The sequence below is a fragment of the Periplaneta americana genome, chromosome 15 (assembly GCF_040183065.1).
Source record: "Periplaneta americana isolate PAMFEO1 chromosome 15, P.americana_PAMFEO1_priV1, whole genome shotgun sequence".
Classification (NCBI taxonomy): Eukaryota; Metazoa; Arthropoda; class Insecta; order Blattodea; family Blattidae; genus Periplaneta; species Periplaneta americana.
Window position 1 is genome coordinate 45,199,651 of NC_091131.1, and position 14,505 is coordinate 45,214,155.

The 14,505-nt window shown below is 36.4% G+C and overlaps 1 protein-coding gene across 1 annotated transcript; it reads right to left on the reverse strand.

Moving 5' to 3' along the window:
* Positions 1 to 1,184: 1,184 nt before the first annotated feature.
* Positions 1,185 to 10,457, reverse strand: Chchd2 (Coiled-coil-helix-coiled-coil-helix domain containing 2). The gene is made up of 4 exons (XM_069847028.1): positions 10,137 to 10,457; positions 8,294 to 8,450; positions 3,914 to 4,163; positions 1,185 to 1,377 (listed from the first exon to the last, which is right to left on the reverse strand). Exons 1-4 carry the CDS (start codon positions 10,169 to 10,171, stop codon positions 1,370 to 1,372), a joined length of 450 nt encoding a protein of 149 aa, XP_069703129.1. The 5' UTR covers positions 10,172 to 10,457; the 3' UTR covers positions 1,185 to 1,369.
* Positions 10,458 to 14,505: the final 4,048 nt, after the last annotated feature.

A 14,505-nucleotide genomic window follows, 5' to 3' on the forward strand; every position in this document is an offset into this window, starting at 1 on the left:
ATTCCAATTTTCATCGAAATCCGTTCAGCCATTATCGCGTGAAAAGGTGACAGACAGACAGACAGACATACAAACAAAAATTTCAAAAAAGCGATTTTCGGTTTCAGGGTGGTTAATTATATATTATGTTAGGACCAATTATTTTTGGAAAATCGAAAATTACCAGAAAAATTTCGGCTACAGATTTATTATTAGTATAGATATTGTAAATCTCGTCTGTATATATTTCATCTAGACTGTGACTATAAATTAAGACTTTATAATAGTATTAAGTTTTTTGACTTGTTCCATATTCTAGCTGCAAAGCAATGTATGAATACCATGGAATGTTAATAAATATAATACAATACAGCTATCGACATTTTTGATCCACAAATTTCAATGAACAATGTTGGCTGAATCTAAAATTTAATGATTTTGTATTTCCCAAAATAGTATTTTGAGCAACACCACGCAGAAACTTTTTTACGTTACGTAGCATAATACTTCGTTTTCGAAATTTTTTGCATCTCTTTCAATTAAAAAATCACTTTTCTCTGCGAGATCTTTTCTATAGTTTAACATAAGCACCATATTGTGAACAACTTCTCCACATCATAAGCATACCTGAGAGAAATACTAACATTTCATACATTTAAAGAAACAAACTATAGCATTTTAAGGAATATCTTTCAGAAATTACTCATGTCAAGAGATAGTTGTCCATATTCTAATATCCTATTCTTAAGAGTTAGGTTAGCAAAGTCTGAAATACAATTTTCTTTCAGAACAAGTTTTTATTTTTCTCTTATTCTATACATAAATAGCTGGGCTACAGTTTAAGGAAAATTCTAATAGTTTACTAAGAAACAAACAGGAAATATATTATGAATAACAAGGCTGACATTTTACAGAACTAAGATGGTCAAAATAAACTAACAGAGGTAACAAGTGCGCTCTAGTTGACATGAACAATTTCACAATACAATTTACTTCTCTCTGTTTCCCTAACTGTCTAGCACAGAACACTCTCACAGTATTCTAAAGCCTTCATTCTGTATACTGTCTCACAGGCCTAACTCTTAAACTTCTTTTGCAGGGAAAAGGAAAATAATTTGTACAACCAATGACTAAGGGTTTGTCAAGCTTTTAAAACCGTTACACCCAAGGAACTTATTTCTTCTTAAATAAAATAAGGACTACACTTTAAACAATAATCATAACAGATTTAATATTTCTAATTTACAAATCCATAGTATTTATCAACTACCTCCTGCATCAAATAGCAGGCGTCTTTCATCAACACAAACAGCAGTACAGATCTTATAGCTGCAGATTTTTCACGGATAATTTTGTTATCTAAAACCAGGAACTATTAAACTCCATCTTGTTACAAGTCTGAAACAGAAAAAAAATAACACACAATAAGAACAATGATATATATCACGCACGCACACACAACCATAAGTAATGTCATTAATTTCAATGGGTTATTCTTTGAGTTATTTAAAACAAAAAAGTTTAATACAATTTTGCTCCTTTGCACTTCCTTTTCGAGAAAAAAATTGTTTTATATTAAACATTTCATAGAGTATTTTGGGAAAGATATTGAAGTAATTCCCAATATGCTCAGTCAATTTAAGAGATAGGGAAAGGAACTGGCCACTCTACCCCATTATCTCCTGGCCTAGTTGCCTCATAAGTGGTGTCTTTTTGGCATCACTTTTGAGGTTCACACCTGTTTTCGGACAGTTGACTAAACAACAACTTCAGTATTCTCACTCATGTTGCCATTCAGTTTGGGTCAATGCTACAATAAATTTACAAATGCAGTTTCAAATATATTTTTCACATTTTCTCAATATAATGTACTGCTGAAATAACAGGCAAGTACTGATGAGTGCAATGTTTTGACACTGTGTTAAATAGAAAGACTGAACACAAGTATACATATGTCCTCAAAAATACGCATATTCTCGTTTCACATTACAGCAATATTATTTCTATTATTTATATGCTACACATAAATCTTGTCCCTCAGTGAACGTGATATTAATAAAATTGTTGGTAGTCAAACAAAGAATAATTGAGGTATGTGGTACAACACATTATAAGTTTGTGGAAGAGCTGAGAGATTTCCTTAATTTTGCACGAACTTTCAACTGCAGTCTGTGATAGAAGTGTGCAGTTTATAGCATTTGCTAAAGACATAACTCTGCAAGCCAATGACTGAAGACAAAAAAGGAACCTGTTTCAAAGATGATTAACAAGTTTATTATGAAAAATTATTCACAAGACGTAAGTATATGGAAACATTTATTGAGCACTCTAATTAGAAGAAACTTTCCTTTCCTGGATTGCACACAAAAGATATTCTTTCTAATCCCAAAATGTAGAATATCCAACTTCCTTCAAGTAGGTAAAATTTGCACAAATTCGCATAAAATACTAAATTCATACTTACAATGTATAAAATTTGCAACAATTTTATTTACAAAAATCATTAAGAATTATATAAACAATTAAAAGGTATTTTATAATAGGATTCTAAATCTTATTCCTCTAACATAAAAGGTGGGGGAGGAGTTTCACATTGTTACCAATAAACTTCTTAAGAAAAAGAGACCCTCGGTTTGAGTAGGCACATAGCACATACTGACTTGTGCTGTGTTAAAAAAAACTTAAGACTCGAGCAAATAATTGTGTACACAATTTCTCTAAAGAAATTCTTTTTCCTTCTTGTGTGTTTATTTCAAATTAAGGTATCTTTTCTTACTTTATATTGTTTGGACATCATTCCTAGTTAAACTCACTTGAATATGAATGAAAACCATCAAACAGTTTAGGAGAACTTGCTGTACACAGAAAAACAGCATCTTTGACACCATTTTTTCAGAATCAAGGATATTGAAAAAAATTAATTCCGTAAAAAAATCTGGAAACTAATATCTTTACAGCATCACAATTCAGCTTCTCTATGCTTAGTATAAAAGCAAAACAATATATAAGCACTCTGCTGCCTACTTTCAGGTTTTTTTTTTATTTCAGTAGGTTATTTTACGATGCTTTATCAACACCTGAGGTTATTTAGCATCTGAATGAGATGAAGGTGATAATGCCGGTGAAATGAGTCCGGGGTCCAGCACCGAAAGTTACCTAGCATTTGCTCATATTGGGTTGAGGGAAAACCCTGGAAAAAACCTCAACCAGGTAACTTTCCCTGACCGGGAATCGAACCTGGGCCACCTGGTTTCGCGGCCAGATGCTCAAACTGTTACTCCACAGGTGTGGACACCTTCATGTTGGTATAGAATAAATGTAAGTCTCCATCCTCAAGTTTCCTACCACCAATTAATTATTCTGACATCTTGTACAATTTTCATTTACATCCTGTATGACCTCTGTGATGGCTGAGTGATCAGACCTTAGGTCTGTCATGCAAGCGGTCAGGTTCGAGGCCTGGTATGACCTATGATATTTCATGTGAAAAATCCATAGTTAACACTTGTGGTGGACAAAGTCGCAATTGGGTTTTTCTCGGGGTTCTCCTATTTTCTTTTATTAGGCATCGACATTATTCCATAGCATTCTCCGAATGCAACTACCAATTCATGGAGGAGGCTAGTCTATGGAAAAGTGAGGTTGCCTGCCTGAAACCTGGATATGCACTGAACCTTGCTGTAATCAGCTGATGTGGACTGGGAATCTGCCTAGCTCAAGGGTTAGTGCAATGTATCTTCCAGGTCACAGTGCTGATTGTAATGCTCCCCTCCCGAAATTCAATTCAGGCAGTATTTAAATCCCCTACATCAGACCACAATGGAGCTGTGCTGGAGTCAGATGTATAAGCATACATCGACACGGCTTGAGGGGTTAAGAGCAACATGAAAAAAAATAATAATAATATTAATATTTAATGTCGTCATCTACTTACTGTGAGTCCTCTTGCATTGGCGCAGAGCTTCATTAAAACCTTCGCATAACGTCAGATCACTCTGTCCCTGTGCACACTGAAGGAACTGTTTGATTTCCCACGCACATGGTCCAGTAGGTTCTTCTGGTGAAGCTGCTGTACTGTAACCTTGCTGTTGCTGCATTTGAGGGGGGGCACCACCCTGCTGCATTTCACCAGAACCGCCACCTCCACTGAACATTCCAGTCAGAGCATGTCCCACTGTGTGACCCTAAATCAGGAAAAAGCAGTCTTCAGTGAACGAAAATTTCACATCTTGATTACACAACTTTTAACAATGTATCACTTCGGAATATGTATTATAAGACTTTCTTGTGTTAAATTCTATCGTACCTGGTTTACATGTTTCGACCTATTATGGGTCATCCTCAGAACTAATACGTCGAAACATGTAAACCAGGTATGATAGAATTTAACACAAGAAAGTCTTATAATACATATTCCGAAAATTTCAATTGCTAAAACTAAGATTATGGCACTACAGGATAGTTGAAAAATTAGGTAAGAAAATGTTGATACAACAGAATCCCGACTGCTAAAATTGTCGCAATTATCTGTTATGGTTGTAGAAGTATGAGTTATGAAACAAGATTATAAAAATAGATTCCACGCAACGTTAAACAAAAATATGATGGACAGAAAAAAATCACTCATGATAGGATAAGAAGATGTAATGTGAGGAACGTCTTGTAGGGAGAATAGAATTTAATTGGTTTGGAAATATTCTGAGGTAGGAAAGAGAAGAGTAAAGGTCTCCCCTTGAGATGCCATGAAGAAGCTAGAAGCTCAAAGAGGTAGAATTCCATTCTTTCATGACCTTCAACTACAATAGACTGTACGGTCAGCACTATACTCAACTGACTTTTTACCTTCAGGAAAGACCTGGAACTCAATCTGACAAGAAACTGTGTGGATTTTGGGGCAACAAGAAAAATTCCACCACCACCAGGACTGTACCAGAAACTTTCAGTCCATACTCAGTTGCTCTACCGACTTGGTCAACCAGTCACTTGGAAGAAAAAAAGATGGCCGAAGAAGCTATAGTACAAAAAGGAATAAAAAATAAGGCAGAAGAAGAATGGTGTATACAAAACAATCACACAATAAAAATAACGGAAAAAATATTTACAGATCAGTAATTTTTCGTTCAGTATGGGGACATGTTACAATTTTAAAAATAAAACAAAACGAAGCAGGTTATTCAAAAATTTCTCAGGCTTCTAGCCAGGTAAAAAGCTGTTGATACACAGACGTTTCAAGGAATGTGTTCATGCTGTGGTCCACAACACCTGGAACACAAGAAGCCAATCAGCGCCTAGCTCCTCCCTCCAGCACTATAAATAAGCAGCACAATAACCCCTAGTCACCAGGAAGATGAACATTCTCGAAATGTCTGTGTATCACCAACTTTTTACCTGCCTAGAAACCCGAGAAAGTTTCGAATCATCACATCACCAGAAATGCTTCAGTATTTATTTCAAAGCAGGTTAGTAATATTAATTAAAAAATCAATTTTGTTTCCCAACTTCAACAGTGTAATACTTTCAATTATCTGTAATTGTTTTAACATCAGTTTATACCTTCAATGCTGTTTTTCATCAAGTTTATCTAATTATGCGTCAGCTTATGTAATACCTTGAAATTCTATCTTTCTTTTTACCCAATGACAATTTTGGTGTTCCAAATAAGTACTTTAGTACGACTCTTGACATCTCTCAGTGCAGTCCCTACCTGGAGATCTGATTGAGGGACTATTTTACCTCCGGAGAATTTTACACTGAGGGACTCCATGAATCATAAGCAGTGAAAAATATAGTGGGACTGCGATGGTGTTAATGCAGCTTCTGTGGGTACCTCTTTGTTACTTATTAGCTTAAACAACAAGTTTAAGCCCTCTGACCACGACAAGGTGAGTACCCATGAGAGTACCCATAAACCACAAAAGAAGTAAATTAAAATCATCAGTACCAGATGCAGAAAACACAGCCCTGCAGTATATATTGACTACATCCCAACTCTGGCTACTAGCAACAGACATCTATAATAAACACCAATCAAAATATCCCTCATTCCTCGTGAAAAATAACAACTGAATAGACTATAGTGGACTTTATGTTGTCAGCAGACAGCTGGATACATTAAAAAGATGGCAGTACTTTATTATGCAAGTGAAAATTAAAATTATGTTCAGCACAGACATGTAAAAATATCTTACTTTTGCACTCCTGTTTCGGCATTCTGAAAATGGAACACAAGGAGACGGTTTGAATTTTTTAAAACTATGATATTTTTGTAATGGAATATAGCTATGAAATCACATTCATCTTGAGAATTTCAAACGAGAATGTGAAAAGCCGCAGAACAGAGAAAACTTGAGATGTACAAGAACAACTAAAATGGATATTAGGAGTATCACGAAAGTGATCATCAGATGTATGAAGTTTCTTGCTACTACTATAATCATCCAGCTCATAAATAAAAGAGACAAAGTCGCAAGTATTTCTGGTCCATTACATATACCATACTCTGAGTATTCAAGCTTTACATTGCCTAAGACACACTATGATATGAGAGGTAAGAAATTAAAGACTTACAGTTAACAATTAGATAAACACGAAATCTAAACCTGAACCAGACAGTGTAGAGGTCTAGTTTGAGCGAGCAGAGTATAGACTGAACTGATGGATGTAAAACTGAACTAGCATCTTATATCTGGCTTCAGAGCATTCTTGTACCAGAGCAATCACAGATGTTACACTCATAATCAAATTTGTTTAGTTCGAAAGTTCTCTAACTGCCTATCCATTAACTCCAATGTGTGATTATACACTAAAATGCTATCCTGGCATCATTCCTGTTCCCTGAACCCCTCAACCAGCTCAGCAATGACCAAGCTGATGATCTTGATGCAGACGAATTCGGAGTAAAAAGCTATGGAACAACGTTTACATCATTGTTCACACCCACGAACTGGGCATGGCCTCGTCTATGTTCATTTTTCGAAGTTTCCTGCTCAACCATGAACATTCTCTGCCGTGGTGAATGGCATCTTGTCCTGTTCCCGCTGAACTGCTCTCTTCATTTTCAAGTGTTCCCGATATGCTTGATCGCATTTTCGCTTCGTATGCTTAGACATTTCACTAAAACTAACTCTTAGGCACAACTATTTCGAAATTATTTCCATTAAAATTTCTCTGAATTTTATAAAATGGTATTATTCTAGCAGAACTTGATTGAATGAACCAAAACGAATACTGTATGATGTGTCGTTCCCAAGTTATGATCATTTACTGGCCCGTGACACATCGTTTTCTCCCTCTCTAATGACAGAAATGTTCGTTTCTACACTCTAAAAGTGCAATTTGGTTTACTTGAATATCTCTATTAAGGTACGGTCACACATCGCTACTTTTGCAGCGCAACTTTTGTACTGCAGCTGCAAAAGTTGCGTGTCTTGTTCACACATAAGCCAAAAGTAGCGCATTGCACGCTACTTTTCGTGCTGCGCAACCCGAGTGCTGCAAAAGTTGCAACTGGAGGTTGCGAGTCTGTTCACACACAAGGCGCTACTTTTGCAGCCGCAGTCATGCTGCAGGTTTCCATCTCCGTGTTGACTTCTCAATATACATTTTGTGGTTATGTTCGCATTATTAAGAAACTCATGCGAAAGCTTCCTTATCTATTATTTGCTTTTCTGTCGTATCTAGTATTCAGAAACAGACATTATTTTTACTATAAAGCTTTTAAAAACGCCTATATACTTAAATGATAACCAACAATATATTCACGTAATCAATGTTGGCAACCCTCCTGTTTGGAACTACGCTACGGAAAATTAAAAAAAGTGAATTATATCATCAGCAAATATGCTCAGACTGTGTTGTGCATTTAATAACTGTTACAAATAATTTATTTTCATCACATCTAACATTAAAATATATCCAAACAATAAAAATTTCATTGGCACATTTGGGTGGTAACACTGGTTGCAACCGCAGCAAAAGTTTCAACAAAACCGATATCAAAAATGCTGCGGTTGCAACCCTGAGAACCCTGTTCACACGTCGCTACTTTTAAGCTGCGCGCAGCATGGAAATGTAACGGGCAGCAGGTTCGGCAGCCGCTACTTTTCGGGTTGCACTGTTGTTCGCACGTCGCAGTACGAGAGTTGCACAGTTTTTTGTACTGCATCGCTGCAAAAGTAGCGACATGTCATCGTACCTTTAATTCTCTCACAATACGAGTTCCTAATATCTCGTTTAATTTTGTGATACACTGAATGAGTTTGGCTCCCCACAAGCAGTGCAAACATACATTCTACAAAAAAATATAAATACTAACCACTGCTGATCCAACTGCAACGCCTCCTGCAGTTGCAGCCATCTGCTTCAGCAATCCAGGCTGCTGCTGTTGAACAACAACAGGGGCTGGTGGAGGAGGTGCATGGTGCGGTGCTGGTTGGCTGTATGTGCTCGAAGTACGGGCTGGCACACTCGATCTGCACAAAAAAAGTTAAAATATTATAATATAGGCCCTATTACAATCATGGTGTTGGTGAAACGAGCGTTGAGGGACTTCCGCCGGTTTTAGCAAGACTTCTGACTCCTGTTGCATTCAAATAATTATAAAATACGACAATTTGGTCCAGGGAGCATCCGTTTTTGGTGCAAAGATAATTCGTTTGGAGTGTTTCTTAATTATAATTAATCTAAGTGGGTCGGTGTCTACTCCAAAATCGGCAGAAGTTCCTCAACGCTCGTTTAATCAAATTAAGTGCAAACACCAATTTCACCCTTGAAAATAAGAGTGAAAAGTTGCTGTGGAAATGGGGGCTGGCGGAGAGGCAGGATTGCATGTCTTGCATGTAAGCATTTTGGTAGGCACATAGAAAGTGTGTTTTCGTAAGGTCAAGTATAGTGACAGGTTAGGCTTGGCTAGTTCAGCTTTTGGTATTCCTTGCATAGCCTATATGTATTTTGGTCGGTAGGAGGCATGAATAGATAGTCTTCCTTTGGTAACACATTGTAAAGGATTACCCATAAATTTTATGATGTGAAGTCATAAATGTTGAATAAAAACTGAAAACAGAAATGCGATGTTTACCGTTTATACAGGCATATCAATAAGAGGATATCAATGGACTGGTCACATTCAAAAGTTACCAAGTGCAGGGTATTACTACTGAAGTTTTCGGAGCAGTCTAGAGCTTAACTTCCTTTTTTCTTCTGTCGTCTGAATTAACAGCAGCACAACTTACATCTTCAACTTCTAACGTGATGGGAATTTTTTACAATAACAGATCATGAACTTAACGAAGAAATATGTCAAGAATTACACTAGCTAAATAAGAAATTATGCAAGACTTTTTTTTTCCCCAACATGTCATAGATGCAGAAGCGTCCTATGTGTCAGAAACAAAGGAAGATCCAACAGCTATTTTCAGTAGAGGAAATTTAACAGATTAGGTTACCCTTTTCTTTCCTTTCTGTATGATACTACTGATGGTCCTTAAGAAACTGGACAATTTCAGAACATAACCTACTTCGAAATTAACTTTTACTTGTAAATCTGCCTTGATCAGATTTTCAGACAGTTTATTTCAGTTGTTTAATTACCTGTCTAGATGTGACCAAGTAAACTGAAAATTCTTTCACGGAAGGCATTAGATACTGGAACTGGCGTTACAAATTTCAGTAATTCACAACATATCCACAGACTGTTCAGCAGAAGCATTACAGTCATACACACTTCGTAAGATACAAAGGTAATCATTATCATCCAACTGAATGTCCATCTCGTCCAGACATCATGAAATCTCAATTCCAGAACATTTCGACATACAGAGCAGGATCAAAATGTTGCCTGGACCGAAAGTCCTTTTTCTGGATTACCTGGGCGGTTGGAAACCCTGAGTCGAAGGCCTATTTAATTGCATTTTATCGACTGCCGATTTCATCAGCCATAGTAGTGATATTTAATGATATTTGAAACATAAATTAGTCTAATAAAATGGAGTCATATTAATACAATTTTCGGATCCCAATTTTCTCTTCTATATCAAACATTCTGTGAAAAAAAAAAGTGAATGAAGTAGGCTAGTAACAAATAGGATAGGAAATTACTGCTTAAAACGAATCACGGTTACAATCGCCATTGAGCACAAAAATCCTTTGCTTTTACATACCTAGGTGGTGGGCTGCTTCGTCCGCGTCTCGGCATTTTAAATGCTAATATGAATTGCCACTTAAAGTGTTACAAACACAAGTAATCAAATGATATTTCACCAAAGGCAAATCGGTAGCACAACAAATTTAACTCCGCAACTCACGTTCCTCTTCTGATCGTTTCCAGAAAGGGGAAATGACGTTTTATATGACGATCGTACAATGCATTATGGGACATCACGAACCTACGCGAACATCTTGAATATGGTTTATCTTTAACTGTTGACAAATAAATACAAATCACGCAATTTTAAATGTAGGCCTACTGATATAATGAAATCACAATAGTTTACTAGTTTTATGGTTTTTGCTAATGTCATAAGCATGGAAACTATGTTCATATTTAAAACTGTACAAATTACGTCTTCGAAATTTTTAGTGGTGCAAGAATATTTTCGGGCATTTATCCAACGCAGCAATTCTAAATTAGAAGCCACAAAGATTCAGTCAGAGAAGTCAATAAAATAATTAACGTATATTACGAATGCAATATTTTACAATACAATACTCCCCTTTTCTTTTGGGAACTTGGTTTATATGATTGCCCAGCATCTGATCGTCGTTTATAACTCCCTCCTCTAGGCATATTGCGGGCGAAAAACGATATTAAAATTTTCGCGATCTTGGAGAAAGCATAATTTATTTCAATAATTCCAGTTCCTAAGTTACCACAAGAATTAAAATTTCAATAATGCAAAAAGAACAGCGTTTGTTTTCAAATACCGCACAGAGGGATGTTCAAGCCTGCATTTTTTTCCATGGGAGTTAACTTTGTTACACCCACACTCATTTCACCGGCATTATCACCTTCATCTCATTCAGACGCTAAATAACCTAAGATGTTGATAAAGCGTCGTAAAATAACCTACAAATAAAAAAATACATCGGGAGATAGTAAATAGGTATATTCTCTAGTATTTCTGCAATAAATGCATGTTGCGCATTTAGCCTACTCGGTATGTGATGTAATTTTTAAAGACGCTGTATCAACTTTCCCCGCACCGTGGTATCGTGTTCTAAGGCATCATGCCTAGGATTCGCGTTAAGAAATGAGCACTAGTTCGAATCCTCATGGGGAAAGAAATTTTCTTCTGAAATTTCGGCCAGTATACAAGTACAAGACCGGTGCCCATCCAGCATTGTGATGCATTTGGGAGCTACGATAGGCAGCGAAATTATGACAACCAGCTATAACGGTTGGGGGATCATCGTACTAACCACACGATACCTCCGTTCTGGTTGGATGGATGATCGTTCACCTCTAAAGCAGCATATGACATGAGGCCACCAGTCGGCTGATCGGCCCTGGCTCTCAATAGACTGTTGCGCCGCGGATTGATTAGATTAATTGATTTGTATCAAGTTGTAGTGTAATAAAGAAACATGAACAAAAAAAAAGTCCTTTCGAACATTCGCCATCTGTTTTTTTATTTGTTTTTACCGCAGTTTCTAGGATGAATGTGTTGCGAACCATGATTACAGGTTCATGTGAATTTGTTTTAAAGCATCATTAGCCTATTTTATTTTACCGATACTTAATAGTAGACCTATTCTGTCACAGCGGGATATGATTCTGTACAATTGATTGTATGTTTATCATTTGTTGCGCAAATATTCAACAGTTTGCATATAGGTGCTAATAACAGTCTGTCAACGCGATAGGTTATCAATTAGTCATATTATATAAATTGAAATATTCATGATAACATGAGAATGAACTTATATCTATGACACTCTTTTTGAAAGGTCTATATTATTTCCACCCTTAAAAAAAACAGCTGAATAAAAGGTCACCTATTACCTTTTAAACTCCTATTAATCTTTAAATTTATACTTTAAAGTTATAGAACAAAAAAAAAAAAAAACTGGAATTCATCTTTCCTCGCTTCCTCCCCTATACCATTCTTTAAAAAATGTTGAGTTTAAACGCATTTCAAACCTCCAAAATAAAACGGTTTCGTTCTCAATAAGTCTAATTTTACGGAAAGCATTAGGTTTGCTAATTCGGAGGAAATTGTAAATACGTATATCCAATATGCTCGAATAACAACGTAATTTATCACAGAACGTTGAATACAAGACTGCTAGATGGGACCGAAACAGGTCTACACATGCCTAATTCGTGACGGATGATGATGATGATGATGATGATGATGATGATGATGATGACGACGTTGAATACACCGCTGAAAATGCCTAAACCAAAATATATTCGAAGTGGATGAAAACCATTTTTTTAAGAATGAGTCAGAAAAATGAAAATCTTCACAGTACTTGTTTCGTGATTCGTGAAATTATCTCAAAATTAACTCTAACGTATTTGTTTCAAGAGCATTTTAAGAAAGATTTTAGCTAAGAAGCACGTGATCTACCAAACTTTCTGAGTCACAGTTCTGGGTGGAAAGAGAACGCCTGTTAAAAAGTGGCAAATAATGCGCACAAATGTCTCAAAATTGCGTCACAAATTTAGTGCTACTGAATGATGATGCTGCGAGACATCAGCGAAGTCAGCGAGTTCGGTTCAATTCATTTATAAAATGAAAACTAGATGGCATACATGGTCTACACATTACGTCATCATGGATGACGTCATACTGCAAGATAGGCACTTCAAAAGAGTCAAATTCAGGTACACACACAAAAATTAAAGAAACCGAAAAAAGACGAAAAAAAAAATTGGCCTCTTCATTATCACATCATATCACTGCACTCTCAATACCGCGTGTCCAATAAGATGAATGGAATGATTTCGTTGTTCAAGCATTATAGCCAAGAGAACTTTTTGAAGAATAGATATTAGATAGGCCATGCAACAGCAAGTGAAAATTACTGAACATAATGCAAGTTACGAAAGAGGTGTTGAGTAATAGTAGTAGTAGTAGTAGTAGTAGTAGTAGTAGTAGTAGTAGTAGTAGTAGTAGTAGTAGTAGTAGTAGTAGTAGTGTAGTATCAGCAGCAGCACCAGCAGCAGTAGTAGTAGTAGCAGCAGGGTTCATTAGGAGCAACTACCCTTAATAAGAAGTGAGGCTTTTTTACTTTGCAGTATGCAGACAGAGTTTTAAAAATGTATAGGTCATGTCTATATATAGAATAAGACAAAAGTCAGGTTACGTAGGAAAATTGCCTGTTATCTTTTTTGCAGATTTCTGACATTTTTTTTACATTAATGGCAAAGTCAATAAACAATATTGGCGGTATTTGAGTGACACCAACCCCAATTGGCTGAATCCGTCAAAAATGAAAGAGGCAGGAAAGTTGATGGTTTGGTTTGCCATACGGGTAACAATAGTTGTTGGGCTTTTTTTTTATCAAAGGTAATCCCTCACTGCTAAAGGATACAAGGAAATGCTTGAAAAGAGAGTTTTCCCGAGCATGCTGAGAACAAGAACATTCTTCCGACATGTTTCAACGAGACAGTGCCCAATCTCATTACAGCCATCAAGATCGTTCGTGGTTAGACAAACATATTTCCAGGGAGGTGGAGAGGTCGTCGAGGTCCTGTTGAATGGCCACCATGGTCGCCAAACCTAACACCCTGGAGTTTTACTTGTGAGGACACTTACAGGCATCATGTACGCTGAGAAAATTAACAGATTTTAACACCTCAAAGAAAAGGTCACAGAAGCCATATCCTGTATCACCCTCACCACACTAACAAAAGTATTATATGCAACTGGGAGAATCGAACTGAGGCATGCATATGCATTCAAGCAGGTGGTTCTAATATTGAACATATACTGTTACTATTTCTAAGCAACTTGATTTCTTCCTCATTCTATATATTTTCCATGTGCGTTGGTTTGGTTAAAATATATCGGGGGGGGGGGGAGATGTTAATTAGCACAGGTTGTTTGTAACTCTCAAAAATTAACATATGGGTAGTGAGGAAGTGTCGCCCCTAATCAGATGAAACCCTGCAGGTGCTTCTGGTGGTGGTGATATTCATTTGATTTAATGATGCTTTCTATAGCAGATGATTTGATTTAATTATGCTTTCTATAGCAGATGTTACTCAGCGTGAAAATTCAACATGGCCGAAAAATGGCTGACAAATTTTGTCTAGAGCCCTCTATCAGAGGCAGGGTTATTTCAGGTCTCGTAAATGTACGAAACAGGAGCTAAAGATTTACTTCTCTATCAGATAAATTCATGCAAAAGATTTTATCGCCTTTTAAAATTGTTTGACAAAGATGAACGAAAATAAAATAATATTACTATACTATACTATACCTACTATTAATGTATCGTACTAATTCGCATGATTTATTCAATAAGACAATAAATTTAATATCAGATGGACTGATTCAAAAGATGCTTTGCGAATTAGTG

Excerpts from the sequence above, each read along its gene's own strand:
- Chchd2 (XM_069847028.1), bottom strand. The coding sequence starts at position 10,171 with ATGCCGAGACGCGGACGAAGCAGCCCACCACCTAG. Across the intron at positions 8,451-10,136 it reads CGAAGCAGCCCACCACCTAG|ATCGAGTGTGCCAGCCCGTA; the intron begins GTATGTAAAAGC and ends TTTTTTGTGCAG. Across the intron at positions 4,164-8,293 it reads TTGCAGTTGGATCAGCAGTG|GGTCACACAGTGGGACATGC; the intron begins GTTAGTATTTAT and ends TTCCTGATTTAG.